At 42.7% G+C, this 16,223-nt stretch overlaps 3 protein-coding genes across 5 annotated transcripts in view; 2 read left to right on the forward strand and 1 right to left on the reverse strand.

Annotated features, from left to right (window-relative positions):
* Positions 1–458: 458 nt before the first annotated feature.
* On the reverse strand, positions 459–2,654 carry smim1 (small integral membrane protein 1). Its single transcript, XM_086214335.1, has 4 exons — positions 2,572–2,654; positions 2,308–2,466; positions 1,805–1,954; positions 459–1,683 (listed from the first exon to the last, which is right to left on the reverse strand). Exons 3-4 carry the CDS (start codon positions 1,897–1,899, stop codon positions 1,560–1,562), a joined length of 219 nt encoding a protein of 72 aa, XP_086070461.1. The 5' UTR covers positions 1,900–1,954; positions 2,308–2,466; positions 2,572–2,654; the 3' UTR covers positions 459–1,559.
* On the forward strand, positions 2,135–7,744 carry tmem82 (transmembrane protein 82). Of its 2 annotated transcripts, XM_086214332.1 has the most exons (7): positions 2,135–3,656; positions 3,838–3,880; positions 3,984–4,056; positions 4,137–4,326; positions 4,485–4,899; positions 5,090–5,277; positions 7,009–7,744. In XM_086214332.1, exons 1-7 carry the CDS (start codon positions 3,534–3,536, stop codon positions 7,087–7,089), a joined length of 1,113 nt encoding a protein of 370 aa, XP_086070458.1. In that variant the 5' UTR covers positions 2,135–3,533; the 3' UTR covers positions 7,090–7,744. The 2 variants fall into 2 exon arrangements, with proteins under 2 accessions (XP_086070458.1, XP_086070459.1); XM_086214333.1 differs by having other exon boundaries at positions 2,152–3,880.
* A 4,141-nt stretch (positions 7,745–11,885) lies between these two features.
* Positions 11,886–16,223, forward strand: part of spen (spen family transcriptional repressor) — a 27,503-nt gene continuing 23,165 nt past the window's right edge. Inside the window, exons 1-2 of one of the 2 annotated variants that reach the window (XM_086214336.1) lie at positions 11,886–12,273; positions 14,577–14,897. In XM_086214336.1, coding sequence (XP_086070462.1) covers positions 12,191–12,273; positions 14,577–14,897 — 404 coding nt within the window. In that variant the 5' untranslated portion in view covers positions 11,886–12,190. Of the gene's footprint in view, positions 12,274–14,576 lie in introns of those variants that run through there. The other variant, XM_086214337.1, reaches the window with a different exon arrangement.

The following is a 16,223-nucleotide window of genomic DNA, read 5'->3' on the forward strand; positions in this document are numbered from 1 at the left end:
TGGGTTTTTTTTATATGTAAGGGAGAGAGACTCTCACATACTAACACACACTGTTGGCAAGGGGGCCAACTTGCACACACACTCACATTCATACACTGATGATGAAGGCAGGGATCAACCCAGTAACCTTCCAGTTATCAAATGGCCCCTCTACCACCTGAGCTGGCTGGATCTTCGCAAGCAAACTGGGATGTGTACAGATTTGGTTTTCCACAGTTCAGTTCTCCCTCGATCCTCATTCTTAGGATTTAAACCTGCAAGGATCAAGAGGTGGACGATGCATCTGCTGTACACAAAGAGCAGACGCGGACAAAGTCCTGAAACGCTTCAGTGAAAGTATCATTTCGTCACCAGATCAGAGATGATTACGTTCTAATCACAGAACTGCTGATGCACAGTTAAGAAATCTCAAGTGCATTTACATACAAAAATTAAAAGTTGCTTGTAATATACAGATTAAAACAAACATTTAATCGTGATCCTATGACTGATGAACAATGAAGTCGAAAAAGCGAGAGAACACTAAACAACAGTTTGTTTATAAATTAAACATTTTTTTAAATAATTGATGTTTTTACATCACACTTCCTGAACTGGGCAAAAGGGGATTTCAGTCAAGAAACAATAAAGTTCCACTATTTTAAAATGCATTGGAATGACAGAGAATTGCACAAGCACTTGAGTAATCAAGTCGTACTAAAACCAAAAATTAAAAAAACTCCACTTCTGAGAAGCATCAAAGTTATCCCCCTCACTAAATTCCAACACTATGATGATGAAATAAGCCCAAATTTAGCAGTTGATGGAAAATAACCTATTCATGCATTGGGTGTAATAACAGAATCAAACTAAAGAAACAAACAAAAACATTGTTGTGGCAGGAACCTGAGCAGCCGTCGGACTCACCAGACTGACGAAAAGAACGTCTGATGAAGAAAAAAGACGGATGGCAAATCTAAGAGATGATGATTGTGAGTTCTGAGGATCCAAGACATTGAAGGAGGGCAATAGGGATGATGATGATGAAGATGATCATTTCACAGAGGATCACACATTGATCACCTCCAGCCTCCTTGATAGGATGTTACTGACAAACAAGTAATGGCAGCAGCAGTGTAAGCCCACGTCCTCCACATGTACACTGAATTCATGTTATTTCTTATCAGTTGAAACCAACCAATACAATTAAACTTCCTCCTCCATCTGAAACAGATGATGTGGTTTGTAGAAAAATACTTCACTGTAAACAAGCTTGTGTCTTTGGTTTACCAAAAATATCCAAACTCTGTTTTCAAGTTCAAAAGGCTCAAAGGCTTTCTTCCAGAAAGACGGACGAATAACTTCTTCTTCTTTTGTTTAAACGAATCGACTTCTAGGAATAATCTATCAGTTTGCTGTCAGTGTTTGGTTAACTTTGGACAACAAAACTACTCGATTATATTTAGGAAAACTACGCGGTTCAGATGGGACCTTTTACAACATAAACCTCATAGACCTTCTGGTTAGATTTCTGGCAGAAAACCTCGGAGGCGCTCTCCTCTCCTGGCTGGGGTCCGGCATCAGCATCTATGGACGTAATATCCTGTCAAGTACCCTATGATGTAGATGGACACCAAAGCAGCCAGAGCTCCAGCCGTCCTCACTAGTATCCCAGTGTTGCCAACACACACGCTGTTGTAGAGCCTGAATGCGACACAAAGGGAGGCAGATTCACATTAGAGTGTTTAATGCTCTGTTGTTTCCCCGGTGTTTTTGGAGTAAAGTAACACTCCAAGTAAATTCTGGAACAAATGCTGCGTCTCACCTCATTACGGCGGACTGGGATGCCTCCACGTTCATGTTGATGTTGTCCTCGTTCCAGCGATTGTACTGCACGCTGCCGGCGCTGCTGGAGTCCATTTGTGAAGTCTTCCTTTCTTCTGCTGCGTGGGTTCCGTTTTTCAGCCTGCAAACTCTTGTGCAATGACACACGACGAGAGTGTTGAGCTAAAATATCCTGGTTGTTCAATTAGGGACAACAACAAAAATCACTCGTGCTTCAGACGGCTGTAATGAGATGCATCAGTGTTTTTACACGAGTTACATTTAAAATGATGTGGTTTATTTAACTTCCTTTTGTTTAAGAAAAAGAATCACACGGGTCACGGTTTTTTTTTTTTTTTTTTTTTTTTTATAACTTTCTCTTCAGTAGCATTGCAGCTAAATCCGGCCACGCAGCTGAAATAAGCAGATTTACAAAGGCATGTGATTTGAGGATTCTAATCCCAAGAAAAATGTCGCTTGTAATCAAACGCGTGCTGAGCTCACCTGTCTGCCTCGAAAACTTCCCCGACCTCTTAGGAGCCACGCGTGAGACTGAGCGAGCCATGCCTGCTGCGGGGTAGGAGACCTCGACCATAGTTCATGTGTTCACTCAGGTCACTCTGTCATAAATCCTCTTTGTGGCTGTCATCTCCTAATATGACTCTGAAGAGATAAAGGGCAGGACTTAGTTAGTGAACTGCAAAGATAAATACTCTCTGTTGACGCAATGTCACTCAGTGGCTTCAAATATTACTGCAGCGAACCAACAATTAACTTCAGCTTTGATGGTCCGTAACTTCAGTTTGATAATAAAATCAGCAACAGTGTTGAATGTGTAATGCGCTGCAATGAAAAATGTCACTGAAAAACAATGAGCGTATCTCTGCGGCGGACTGGCGACCCGTCCGGGGTGAACCCCGCCTCTCCCCCAATGTCAGCTGGGATAGGCTCCAGCCCATTGATAATAGTATCAGAAGGGGTCAAACTGCCTGGAGGGTTTAGGGGGGTGCCCCTGGGCCCCAAGAAGACTGGGGCCTGGATTTATCTGGGTTTTGCAGCCCTTCTGCAGGGTTAGGCTGAGGTGCCTGCACTCATGGCTGCACTTGAACTGAAAACCTGCTGCCTGCAACACCTACTCAAAAACACGGGGCCTCATTTATGACATGTTCGTCCACATGAAATTTGTTCTGAGTTGTTATGGGACTTTTTAGCCTTGAATTTGAGTCCTTCTGTCAACTCAGATTCACCTACATAAAACATTTCAAAGGATATCTATCACATTGGATTAGGCAATACATGGATTTATAATTGAAACGTAACTTCTGATTTGTGTATATTTATAGACCTCATTTGAAGTGCTACCTCCTGTATTAGATAACAAGTGCTAATTCCAGCTGACCTTCATAAACACTCCTCTCAACACTTGACATTTTTTAACATCTCAATTTTTGAAACTTCAGATATTCCACTACTAACGCTGGTATTTCCTTGCTTTCTGTCGCTCTCTACTCGGTGTGGACTGATTGATCTGCTACATCTAAGAAAAGAGGGATAACAAGGACTTTCATTGACATAAACCTGAAAGTATTGCTCTATGAAAATCATTTTTCAGGAAGATTTATGAATAAATGACTTTGTAGTTGTTAGGCCACTAGAGAGCCCACTTAAGACCTGTCATCCTGGAGTGTAAAGTCTGGTCCATTGCTTCATAATGTCGATTATCTTTTTTTATGAGTCGGCCTGCTGAAGAGCCTCTCTTCCACCAACGCTCTGATGACCTTTGGAATAGGCTGCTGGTGGAGCAAAGCTCAATGCTGAGGCACCAGGAACAAACAGCAGAGCAGCGTTTCACTGTAAATGGCTCTGACTTTAACAGAATGTGATATCTGAGCATGTGAAGATCCTCACCATGTTTTTTTTTTTAAATGATAACCTTGAAATTGCATTTTCTCCTCTGAAGTAAGCTGATAGAATTATGTTATAATGTTATCCTTCATTATGTCGCTTCTTCCAACTTCCTACCTCCTACCGGAGTGGTTGACCCTGGATACAAACCCCCTGCATGGTTTATTTCAAGGTGAGGTCCGTTCATATTCTCAGATTCTGGCGGGGAATTTGAACTTGGCTGGGTTGTGTTAGTTGGTAATTGTGATGCTGATGAAGTATTGTCTGTCCTGCAGGACTGATAGGTGCATGTGGCATCTCAGTGCTATGCTCCCTGATGAGAGTGCATATGTTTTTAGAGGAGGAAAGGTGAGGAAATCGACTTCCTTTTTATTCATGAATTTGGTGGCAAGATAAACTCAAAAGTTCTACTAATTTTAAACTCCCAGCTGGAGTGACAAAGACACATCAAACCAGAGGAAGTCCAGTCCTCGGAGGGAAACTAAATACGGCCTGCGTGGGATGCTCCAGTTTTTCTGCGTGACTGGAACTCTGGCTGCAGTGGGCTCCCGTGTGGCCTCCTTGGTGGTGCTAGAGTTTTGCCTTCGAGGTGTTTCTGGATGGGTTACAAGTGGACCAGTAAGAACGATTCATGTCATATTTAAAATGCTCCCCCCATTAACTGCATCCCTTGATTCAGATCTTGGGTTACATCTGTGTTTCGTCCAGTCGTGACGATGGCAATGGATTCTATTATAAAAACAAACAAACACCTGATCTTCTCCTCTATTCACCAGGAGTCCCGAACATTTCTGCAGAAGCTGTTAGTTCAGAGCCAGTTTTCTCTGGGCTGTGCCCTCAGCTGCAGTTTACACTTCCTCCACGATGGGGCGCCCCAGCGCTGGCTGTGCTTGCTGCTGGCAGCAGCTCTCAGCTGGTTCCTGGCTAGGCAGGCCACAGGCTTGCTGCACCATGTCATGGCTCTGTATAATCTCCACAGCTCACAGCGCTACTGCGGCATTTGCATCAGTCTGCTCACGTCAGGCCGCTGCCTGCTGCCCATGCTGCAAAGGACTCTTATCATTACCTTCTCTGTGGCTGTGATCGCTGCTGTGTCCATCATCAATCAACAATTCCTCTCTGCAACAGAGGCACTCAGGTTCTGGACACCACTGACTATCTGCTACACACTGCTGGTGATGTACATGCAGGGTGAGACACACACAGAAATTAAAGCCAGAAATGATGCTGCAATGCATGTGTGACAGCAATAAATCTGGTCAGGCCCCGTCTGGGTGGAAGATTTGTCTACTTGTCGGACCACTTTTGCATCAATTATTAATGCAATCATTAAGCATCAAACTCTTAGTATTTCCCTTTATGCTGCGTCTTGATTAAACAGAGGAGCAGCATCGTCAGCCTGCTGGCCAGGCCGCCCTGAACACAGTGGCGGTGCGCCTCGGGGGGTTGATGGTCCTGATGCTGACTGTTGGACGCTGGGCTGACGTGCTCCACATCCTAATGTGTTTCTTGGGTGAGGCCAGCTGTCTAATCCCCACAATGGATCTGCTGGATGCAACCTCCTCACAGGTCAGTGAGTGTCCTCTGAACACGCGCACACAGGCCCTAGAGCCCTCTCTGTCCTAACTGGGTCAGAATATCAATGTGTTCATTACAGTCGGTCCCATGATGAGGTCGAACCTCTCAACTTTGTATCCCAGGTGGAGAGGGCTGACTACTCCGAGACAGATTCAGGTCAAAGGAGTCTGCCAACTTTTCTTTTCGAGTCATTTACAAGTTCAGAGATGGAGAAGACAGCACACACTGATGATGTGCTAGTAAATGGCACACTTTATGTTTTCTATGCTGCTTTTAAAAAGAATCAAACTGAACTCAAACAATAATGACATTTTGTGATCAAATGAGATACATTTAAAAGAAATGTAGTAGTTAGCCAAAAGAAAAAAAAAACAAACCCAAAACACAGCAAACCGTCACAGTAATATGGCCGATAAGTTTACGCACGCTTCTAAATATTGATGCTTGTGTTGTTATGAATGTAGACAAGAATAGAATAGAGTAGAATGCCTTTATTATCATAGTATAGCTGCATACAACAAAAATCAGGAGTGCTGCTCTTTTCAACAGTCTCTACTGTTATTGAGATCCAAATAGTTCCAAGCCGTTCCCGCAGACTTGCTTTAGATCAAACTTTTGTGCAATCAATCTTTGAATCTATCAAATCCCAAATTTTCTCAGTAGGATCCAAATCCAGTATTCAGTATCCAGTACTCCAGATTCTTTTTTCTTGATCAAATAGTCTCTGCACAGCTTGGAAGTACGCTTGGAGTCATTGTCCTGTTGGCATAAGAACCCACGACCAATTGGATTCAGTCCAGAGGAGAGATCTTTCCACTAATTTACCCACGCCTTTTCCACAAATAGAACCCTATTACCATAACGGATTCTCCACCGTGTTTCACTGTGGGTGCAATGCATCTGGCATAAAAACAAGAAACTCGTCTGCCCTGGGTACCTTCTTCCAGTCATCAACAGTCCGGTGTTTGTGCTCCCTGCATTAATATCTGCCTGAAGCTCAGCAGGGGTCTTCCTTCTGTCTCTAGCACTTAAAATCTTGAGGTGTCTGACACCTGCTTCATTTACCTTTCGTTTCCTGCCTCTTCCTTTGCACATTTTGTAAGGTTACAGTCTCGGCTATTGACTCCAAGCCGCACTTCACCACACCGTGAGAACGCTTAGTCTTCCCCTGTTTGTCTCAGAGACCGTCATGAATGTGGATTCTTTCATTTTCGGCGAGCGCTCGATGCGCTACCGTTTTTGCACTACATTGAATTGACTGTTGTATCCCCACATTCAATCAAACTCACTGAGCTTATCTGAGAAGTCAGAAATTAATCCAGCATCACATTCAGCCACTAAAACAAATGTTTTTGTTCTGGAATGCAAGTAAATGATCATAATTCAACATCTTATTCAAGAAATAATAAGGTGCTTTACTATTTTTTTTGTGGAAAACAGTACATTTTAAAATTCATGGATAACAATAATTATAATATTTTAGCATTAAAATATAATTTGGAATAAAGAGCTTCTACGTAGTGGTGTATTAACCATAACAGAAACATATATATTAAACATGATATGTACACATAATCAGTAACATTGCACAGAAATACGCAGCAAATGCACTGATGTAATCTACGCTCAAAGGTGAGGGTTAAGAAGATATCGTTTGTTCTTTCTGCTGTTGCAGCTTTAAGAATGTCATGCATTAATCTGTTACATTTTGTGTGCATAAAGGATGAAGAGGATTATACAGAATATGTAAAAAGAGAACGTCAACGAAGAGCAAGAGCACCAGAGAAGGATCATCAGCGATAATCTTTGGGATCAAATGTAGTGGCACTTATTTTCAATTGCTCTTTAGTTGTAGTCTCTCTGGGGATTCAACTATTAATGCTTTTGTATTCAAAATGTAATATTTTTTATTAAATATTCCAAAAAGCCTACTGATTTGGAAATAATGGTTTGTGATAGATTGGCTGCAGACAAACTGGAACACTGTTGACATTATGAGGAAGATCTCATGCAAATTACAGGGATTAATTAACTCCTAGTTAAATTTCTCAGGTGACAGATTTGCACCTCTGTGACCTGCTGGATTATTTTTAATCTTTGAGATAGGAGTTAACCACTCCTGGGGCGGGTTCTTTGCATACTATGCAATTTTATAACTCTCAAGTGACGTTTGGGATCAAAATAAGTGTAGGAAGTATACAGCTATAATCATACCTAGCAGGCTAAGAAGGTCGGTTCTCACAAATCACGGAGGGAGCAAATAAATATACATCTACATTTGATAAATTATGAATTAACATTTACAAATGAAATAACTGAATGAAAGTATCCTACATGTAACACGATATTTTACTCGCCACAAGCCTATTGTGGTATTCCAATGGGTGGGGCCTAGCCTGTATGTTGAGAGACTATAGGAGCTAACTGTAAATAGAATCTATTAGCATATCGCAGTACTTTTTGAACTTAAAAAAAACGGGTTTTTTTGCTCAGAAGATGTACTGCTGCTGTCACCTTGTCGCCTCTGCTCAACCGTCATGTCAATCGTTCTCTGACTACAAACGGCACTGCGAGTAAGAATTAAAGTCGTTAGTGTCGTTTCACTCGTTTCAACACATTGTCCGGACGTTATTATCATTCCTCTTTTGTTGTCTGCTGCTGAAGAAGAAAAGGCAAAATGGCTGACGATTAGTCTGTTAAAAAAAAAAATCACACAAAATGGCGTTAGACAAAGAAAAGGCAGGGCAACACGATGTTGTACACTCACCCTGGCGAGTTTTAATGGATTTAATGCCGAAATACACTTTTAAAACCTGATGCAGACACAGTTCTGTTTTTTCTTTATTTCCTCCTGTAACCCCATTTTTGATTTAAACGTTAAATCTCGTCTTCCCTAACATCCACATCTCATTAAATCCACGTCTTGGCGCTGGTATTATGCCCATTGGTTGTCTTTATTGAGAGTTGTACCGACAGAACATATTCCATGAGAGGCTTTTAGGGTGTATCTGTCCCGTGATTCCGTGTCAAAAAGGCGTGTGGAATTACAGGGAGCTACGTTGACCTGGCGGTCCACCACATCCCAGGATAATCCAGGTCTGAGAACCACCGAAGAGGAAATTTAGTTTTGGTGTCTTGTCAGTCCACCAATGTGTGAAATTGTACTCCCATAGGTTTATTTGATTTTTTTAATTGAATACGGTTCCACAACAGGACGGCTTCAGCAGACCCAGGGAGGACGCTCTCCATACGCAGCCGAATATGGTGAGAGTGATCTACAACAGCTGAGCTGCGTTCACTGCCGCCTCTTCTGGAGAGTTCCACATCCCTCTGTTCTCATCTGATAGGCACGCTTTACGCATGCGCAGAGGAGGCTCTCTTTTTTTTCCCCCCTCGTTACATTGTGCAGTCCTGCCTTGATACCCATGCTTAAAATAGTAACACAAGCAGAATAATACCGCGGTATAGTGACGGACCTGTGTATTCTAAACAGTCAGATAAAACTTTAAAGTCCTCCTCTGGTTGAAAAAGAGGGTTGTTTTTTTTCCTTCTTGCGCTCACAGTTGTTCCAGCTTCACCATGTAGAATCATGTATTTGCAAAGCTTGGAATCATCAGCAGTTGCGCACGTATACTCATTGGTTAAAGTGTACTTTTTCTCTGCTCAGTGAAAATCCGAAGAGGCGGTCCTGGAATATGACTTGTGACCTAGCAAGTATTTTAGGAGCTGATCAGGTCCAAAATTCAACATACATTATGTGGGACTCACAAGCCTCCAGTGCACCAACAGTTGTATATTCATGTAATCTGAAAATTGCAATGCAGGCTAAGAGTAAGAGTCATTCAGGAATTTGAATTAAGCAACTATAGCTGTTTTTCGACACAACGTCAGACGTACATTAGTTATATATTTGTGCATCAGAACATGAGCAAAGTGCACTGAAGTAGTAAAACCTCCCTTTAAGTCACATAAATTGACCTACTGATTAATGGGACTTACTACTCAGTAATCTCAACATTAAACTGATCATAAAAGTTACTGAACAAACCCGGAGAGGATTGTAAACAAAGATGTGTGACATTAGACTTTTCCGCAGCAGCTCTTATCAGCACTGATGTCTCGGACCTTTGAACAGTGGTCTGATTGCTCATGTTACTTATTAGCTTAGAACAGACTTAGGCCAGGTCAAAGTCCTCTACGCCATCATTTTATTTTGTAGTAGAAAGGACCCACGCAAAGCGGAAATATAGAAAAATAAAACATATTCAAGTAAGTGGCATCATATAATAAATCATCATTTTATGAACGACTGCCCTAGTTTCAAGTCGGCTGCTCTTGTGTGTCTCCTCACTCCTGTGATACACAAGTTTGGAGTTTGACATTTACAATGGATTTGGTTGGCTAGAATGTTTTTACAGAGCCAGTTTCCAACAGCGTCAGCCAAGCATTTTTACTTCTTGAGATCTCTGACGGACTCATGGAAAGTATTTTACACCACTCGTGTTTACAGCAGCGGTCCTGTGATTAATGGATCATCTTTGTTGGTCAAAAATAACATACGTCTCTTCAACTTCCCAAAACTAATATCATGTATGTGTGAAATGAGTCTTCCCAGGTTATAACTATTCCTCTGACAGAAATAGCTTCTGTGCCCCTCTGTGTTTTTTTTCCAAGAAGTCTTCCAAGATGGGTGAATGGTTGCTAAACGTCATTTTGCCATGACTCGCACAGCGTTAATAAAAAAATATCTCCTCTGTCTCACACTTTCTTCAAAAATCTCAAACACGTTAAAGCAGAGATCTGCGGACTATGAAGGTAATGATATGTGAAGAATTCTCACGGGCCCCCGTGTCCTGTTAGATCTGCATGAGTTCTTTTCAAGTCTAGCTTAAATGATCTCTTAGAATGCTTTCATGAAGCTGCATAATTGTCTGACAGTAATCGAGAGATTGATATTTACTTTGAACTGCAAAGCCGCATCACCTAGCTGATCATTAACAGAGTTGCCAGCAGCAGGCTTCCTGTTTCCTGCAGGCTTAGGTTTCCGCTTTATGTGTCAAAATTGTCAGCACAATCTTTTAGGCTGGGTGTAAATATAGGGGAGGTGGGCGGAATTCACCCTCATGAATGCCTATCAAATACTTCCTTATGATAATGTTTGAAGCGTTAAACAAATTACTGGAGACAAACAAACCAGTAACTTGTCATGAGTCTACATCCTTCATCTGTTTCTAAATGGCCAACTGTACTAACAGGTGTTTGGAGTCTGCCTGTATTTATAATCCAAACTACACCCTGTGACAGTATTTTGTCAAAGTGATGAGTGATTGCTGTACATCCAGGGAGCAATCTTTAGTGCTCACTCTGTTACTTTTTAAACATTTGTGCCACAGGATTAATGCTTGTCAAGTTTTTAGCACATTTCATATGGAACGTGCAAACTCAATGTGCTTGAAAATCCATCCATCCATTGTCTTCCTCTTATTCCTATTCAGGGTATAGGGGGGGTTGGAGCTATCCCAGCGTCAACGGGCAAGAGGCAGGTTCACCCTGGACAGGTCACCAGTCCATCACAGGGCCAACACATAGAGACAGACAACCATTCACACTCACAGTCACACCTACGGTCAATTTAGAGTATCAATCAGCCTCGTCCCCTCTTGATGTCTTTGGACTGTGGGAGGAAGCTGGAGTACCAGAGAGAACCCACACAGGAACAGGGAGAACATGCAGACTCCACACAGAAAGATCCCGTGCCTGAGCCAGGATTCAAACCCGGAGCCTTCTTGCTGTGAGGCGACAGTGCTGACCACTGCACCACCGTGCAGCCCGTGCTTGAAAATCATAACATGTAAATGTCAAACATCACCAAATCATATAGAATAAAAACCTATTGGCTAATAAGATATTAGATATATAAAAACCAAGATAAAACACATACAAGATGAAAAGTAAACATGATGGAATCAAGTAAAAGGTGCAGTTATTGTTAAAAGGGAAAAATAACAATAATAATAACAAATCCTCCAGTTTATTAGTTTTTCTATGCAGTTTTATAAAAATGTACAGAGCTTTTGAGCCTACAGGTATAATGTGTTTCCTCAATTTAATTAATATGGCCACAGTATGTAACTTATTCCCTCATTTTGTTACCCTGAGGCTATAAGATAATTACTTGTTTCCTCATTGCAGTTATTTTATGGTTTTTCAGCAAGTTATATTCATTATATTTATCAAAATATATTTCTCTCTGTCTCGCTCTATGCACACAAAAATAACTCTGGACGGCAACTGCAGGGCTCTGTAAGAAATATGGCCTATTTTAATGATCAAATATTCTCCAGATACCAGACATGTATTTGTGTACTTTTACTGCACGGGTGCATCACCTTGGTGTACCAAAGAGGCAGAAGAAACAGTGATGGGATCCTCCTGTGAGTCAAAGCCTCTCAGATGTCAAAGTACCAGAATTCAACCTGGGGTTTTCTCACGCATGCGCAGGAGCAGGTGACTATCTCATCGGGTGAAAAAAAAGTAGTTCACACACAAAGCCACGCCTGCGCGGTGTGCCCCTCATTACAAGCGAAGTTGCTGCATCTTTTTAGGAAGCTACATGCTTTCTTTCGACACCCAAAGGTCGCATGGTGTCAGGGACGCGCCTAGTCACGGGAACAGTCCGGAGCGCGTTCACGAGGTTGCAAGGTCGCGCTTTAACAGTGAAGAGTATCAAACAGCGTGCAGGGATCCAACCTGATGGTTTACATTGGGTCACAACGGCCAGTCAATGATTTGCGCCGATTATTCTTCTAGTCGGGCGCTTCTTTTGCACAGCGACTCTATTTTGCACGGGACTGATCTGACATAGCAAACTCCTCTGTATGATCGCGGAGCAGGAGCACACAGTATGGTCCGGGAAACCAGACATTTATGGGTGGGCAATTTACCCGAAAATGTACGAGAGGAGAAAATCATTGAGCACTTCAAGCGGTGAGTACTGATGTGTGTATGTGTGTGTGTTTGCGCGCGCGTGTGTGAGTGTGTGTTTTGTAATGTAAGAAGGAGCAGCATCTCCCTCTGTTGTGTCACATTTTAGTGGGATGAAGCAGGAGGTTCCTCAGTCCCGTTTGGCAACTGTGCTGTCAGCTTTCCATAAGCATCAATACTGAGCTGCAGATTTAACCAGACACTTAGCTGACTTTCGCTTTGACCACACTTGTAGGCTTGCTGGGAACTTTCCCGGGTACAGGTAACCCTTTTGAGTTCTTTAGCACCCTTCCTGCTTCTCCACATGGTCACCGTAGAACACATTTTTCCCCCCTCTCCTCTAGCGTCACTGTAAACAAACTTCAGCTTCCATGGGGGCTGCTAGCATTACATAAGCTATGAATTTAACAGTCTGCATTTTGCTTTTACAGCCCGTGTGTGTTTGACTTGTTTGTTGTTGTTTTTTTTGTCCTGGTGTTACACTTGTGTCAGGTCACTGCTCCCAACTTGACCTGTGCAGAAAGCGGTGATTTTGCATGAAAATGTGACGTATTTTCAAGAGTAGTAAGTCAAATATACGTCTATCTAAATGCAACACAAGTGAGTGAAAGCTGACGTCGCAGCTGGATGTGATTGAACTGGTGCGTTCACTGTCATGCAACACCGTAGCGCTCCTGTCGACTTTGTGCCCCCGTGTGTGAACATAGAAAGCGGCTACATTATCCTACACACGCAAGACAATATCCTGGAATTCTGACATTACAGTTTTTCTTCTTTTCATATTGTAGCGGCCATAAAAAAAACAGTCTTTGTTGTCTTCCTTAGTTTTAGGGGAGAAATAAGAATTTTCCGTGGTTACATCGTGGTTGTCTGCGCGCTCTCGTCCCTCGGCTGTCAAGGAAATAACAACCCGCCTCTCCGTCCATATGTGCTGGAAGCAGACCGCTGAGAACCACCGGTCCACCTACATGAGCAGCGTGGAAGCGTCGCCATATCTGACCAAAGCTGCTCCGTGATAAATCACGCATGTCTGTCTACAATTGGAACAGACAATCCTACGCTAATACCCCGTAGATTATAATTTGCAGACATTTCTATAAATGTGCGAATCGTGAATTCTGGCAGGATAATGCTACTACTTGCTTTATTTACATTGAGCTAGGATGTTTTTGGGGGGAGGGTGGGGGTGGGGGGGTTTGGCGGAGTCCTTTTTAGCATGCTGCCTCAGCTCCAGCGTTCACCCGGAGAATGCAGGTGCATGACAGCCCGATGTGTGATAGAAGTCATTGAAGATGGTGGGGGACGGGAGAATGAGTAAGCAGTGTGAACAGCTTTTCTAAAATGGCGTCGGAGGCTGTTCAATGTTGGGAACTGGCATGCCAATAAATTTATGGCACCCTACTGTCTGTGTCGGACGGGGAGAGGGGAGGGAGAGGAGGAGGAGGGGGAGGTGGGGGGCACATGGAGATGATAGCGAGTTTTGTAATCCTAGACTTGCAGATGGAGAGTAATGGGCTTCCCATCAGTCAATTGAACCGTCACTTCACGGAGTATTTTGTCATTTACAGGCTTATTAAGGAAATAATGGAATCTCGTGGATACCTATTAAAAATACTCCATTATGTCCAAACATCCTAAATTTAGCAGTTATTTTCTTTGTGGTATATCAAGGAATTCTCTTATGTCAAATTTGAACAAAAGCCCTTTTGTTTTATAGTCAAATCCAGGGAATTGCTTAGATATACATGATTTTGTTAGCCCAGACAGTGAATCCGCAAATTTAATCTGTGTTTTCCACTTACTTCAAAGCATATGAGAGCACGTCCTCAGAAAAAAAAAAATGCTAATGTTAGAAACATATGCATTTATTAACGCAAATGCAGCAGGGTTTCAAGTCCAGTTGCTGGGTTACTGTTGCCTTGTAAGAAGGTACCACAGAGCAGAAAATAAGAGAAGCAAGTCACCTCCCACCCCTATGCACAAACGCACACGCGCTTCAGAGGGCATCGCATTGACTTACATTCTTCTCCTGAGACTTACTGTAATTGTAACATACTCCTACAAAAAGGCTTGACCCTAAAATGCAACGCTTCATGTGAATGAGCAGTGAATGTTGGCATATGTATGTCGCATCTACAGCAGTAATGCACACACGTCGCACACAACTTGACGCAATGCATTCAGAGCTTTGAAAAAGGTCTTTTTCTTAAAACCAAGTATTTAAACTGAAAACACTTTTTGTTTTTCCAACCCAGTAATCACCTTGGTTTTTTTGTGTGATTTTTTTTGCATTCGTCTCTCCTTAGATATGGACGTGTGGAAAGTGTCAAGGTCCTGCCTAAACGGGGTTCAGAAGGTGGAGTTGCAGCCTTTGTGGATTTTGTGGACATTAAAAGCGCTCAGAAGGCTCACAATGCTATCAACAAGATGGGAGACAGAGACCTGCGCACTGATTACAATGAACCGGGCACGATTCCTAGTGCCGCCAGGGGGCTGGACGATAGTCTGTCCTTAGGCTCTCGTGGCCGGGATGTATCAGGGTTCACAAGGGCGGCAGGGGGGGGTGTATATGGCCCCCCCACGTCGCTCCACAGCAGAGATGGACGCTATGAACGCAGACTAGACGGGTAAGTGGACAAAGTTTCTCTGAAGGCAGGGGGAACCGTGGTTTCTGGTAAACACCCTCACCTCCAGGCATCTTTCCACCATCTCTTCATTTACTTGTTGGGGGTTAAAGAGGAGAAAAATGAAATCTAATAGGGATCCCTTCCAAAGTCAGAGCGTGGCCAGCGCTCCCAGATGTATACTAGATGTTTGGTAAATGCCAGCATGCTTGTAACCAAGTGTGTCTGCTTCCCTAACCAGATAGTCAGAGGTGTAAAATGGGGATTATTTTTTGTGAGTTTAAGCATCTCTGTGTGGGGGACATATCATTTGCAGAAAGTACAGGGCAAAGATTGGATATCGTAAAATTTCCCAGGATTATTGGAGATTGCTATAGAGGGAGGGGGAGAGAGAGTTAGAGAGAGAGAGAGAGTGGTCCAGCGGCCATCCCTGGGATTCCTCCCCTAATCTGGAGTTACGTGCCCTGCCTGGTGGATTAATGTCACCTTTTTTTCCTCATGTAACAAAACCAGCAAGAGCACACATTATATGTTTACGACACCATTGTTTGGATTAGTCTAATTTGGTGTTCCAACTCACGGAGGTGTTTACTTCTCTTGTGGGCTGGAGTCATGTGGATAACCTACACAGGATATTTATTCCCCACTATCGGATTAACACTGGCCAGACACCTAAAGGATGTGATATCCTGCTAAAGGTATGGGTTGCTTTCTTGGTTCTTTGTTTTTTGTTTTTTGTTTTTTGTTTTTCGTTGTGGTTGTTTTATTTGGGATTATATCTGAGATCAGGGCATTACAATTTTAGTGCTGGGAGACCTCTGCTGGTGATCCATCTCAGTAGAGACAACAGAAACAAGTGAGCAAATGACTTTTTTTTTTTTCCTGCCTTATTTTTGTGGAGATTATTCTTAATCTACCGAGACTTATATTACTGCTGAGGACAAACACGGACTAAATTTGGATCGTACAGTTCAAAGAGAAATGCTGGAAATTGTGACTGGAAAGTTGGAGATAAGCTTCCTCATGCCTGTGGATTACGACCTCCTTTCCCGAGTGTGGAACTATAATTAAACCTCGGATACAACCATGAACCCAATCCGTTTTGCGTAAACTGCGTTTCGAGTTGACTCAGCACGGGTTTGGACTACATGCCAGAGAGTCACGGATAAGAACATCCATGGGCTTCACACTTGTTCTCCTTACTGGGTATGAATACAGAGGAGGAGGAGGAAGATGGATTACCACTGATGGACCTAATCTATCATGACCAGATTTCCCAGCCAAAGGAATTAGACTGTTTTACTGCCTTAAAGTGGAATGTGCAGGACG

Source organism: Aulostomus chinensis, chromosome 9 (genome assembly GCF_037954235.1).
Source record: "Aulostomus chinensis isolate RoL2024-O1b breed Wild chromosome 9, RoL_Achi_v1.0, whole genome shotgun sequence".
In the NCBI taxonomy this organism is placed as follows: domain Eukaryota; kingdom Metazoa; phylum Chordata; class Actinopteri; order Syngnathiformes; family Aulostomidae; genus Aulostomus; species Aulostomus chinensis.

What these genes read in the sequence shown, in the direction of transcription:
- tmem82 (XM_086214332.1), top strand. Translation starts at nt 3,534, where the DNA reads ATGAGTCGGCCTGCTGAAGAGCCTCTCTTCCACCAACGCTCTGATGAC. An exon ending in CAGCAGAGCAGCGTTTCACT is followed by an intron (nt 3,657 to 3,837) that starts GTAAATGGCTCT and finishes CTCCTACCGGAG; the next exon opens with TGGTTGACCCTGGATACAAA. An exon ending in ATGTTTTTAGAGGAGGAAAG is followed by an intron (nt 4,057 to 4,136) that starts GTGAGGAAATCG and finishes TTAAACTCCCAG; the next exon opens with CTGGAGTGACAAAGACACAT.
- smim1 (XM_086214335.1), bottom strand. Translation starts at nt 1,899, where the DNA reads ATGGACTCCAGCAGCGCCGGCAGCGTGCAGTACAATCGCTGGAACGAG. An exon ending in TCCCAGTCCGCCGTAATGAG is followed by an intron (nt 1,684 to 1,804) that starts GTGAGACGCAGC and finishes TGTCGCATTCAG; the next exon opens with GCTCTACAACAGCGTGTGTG.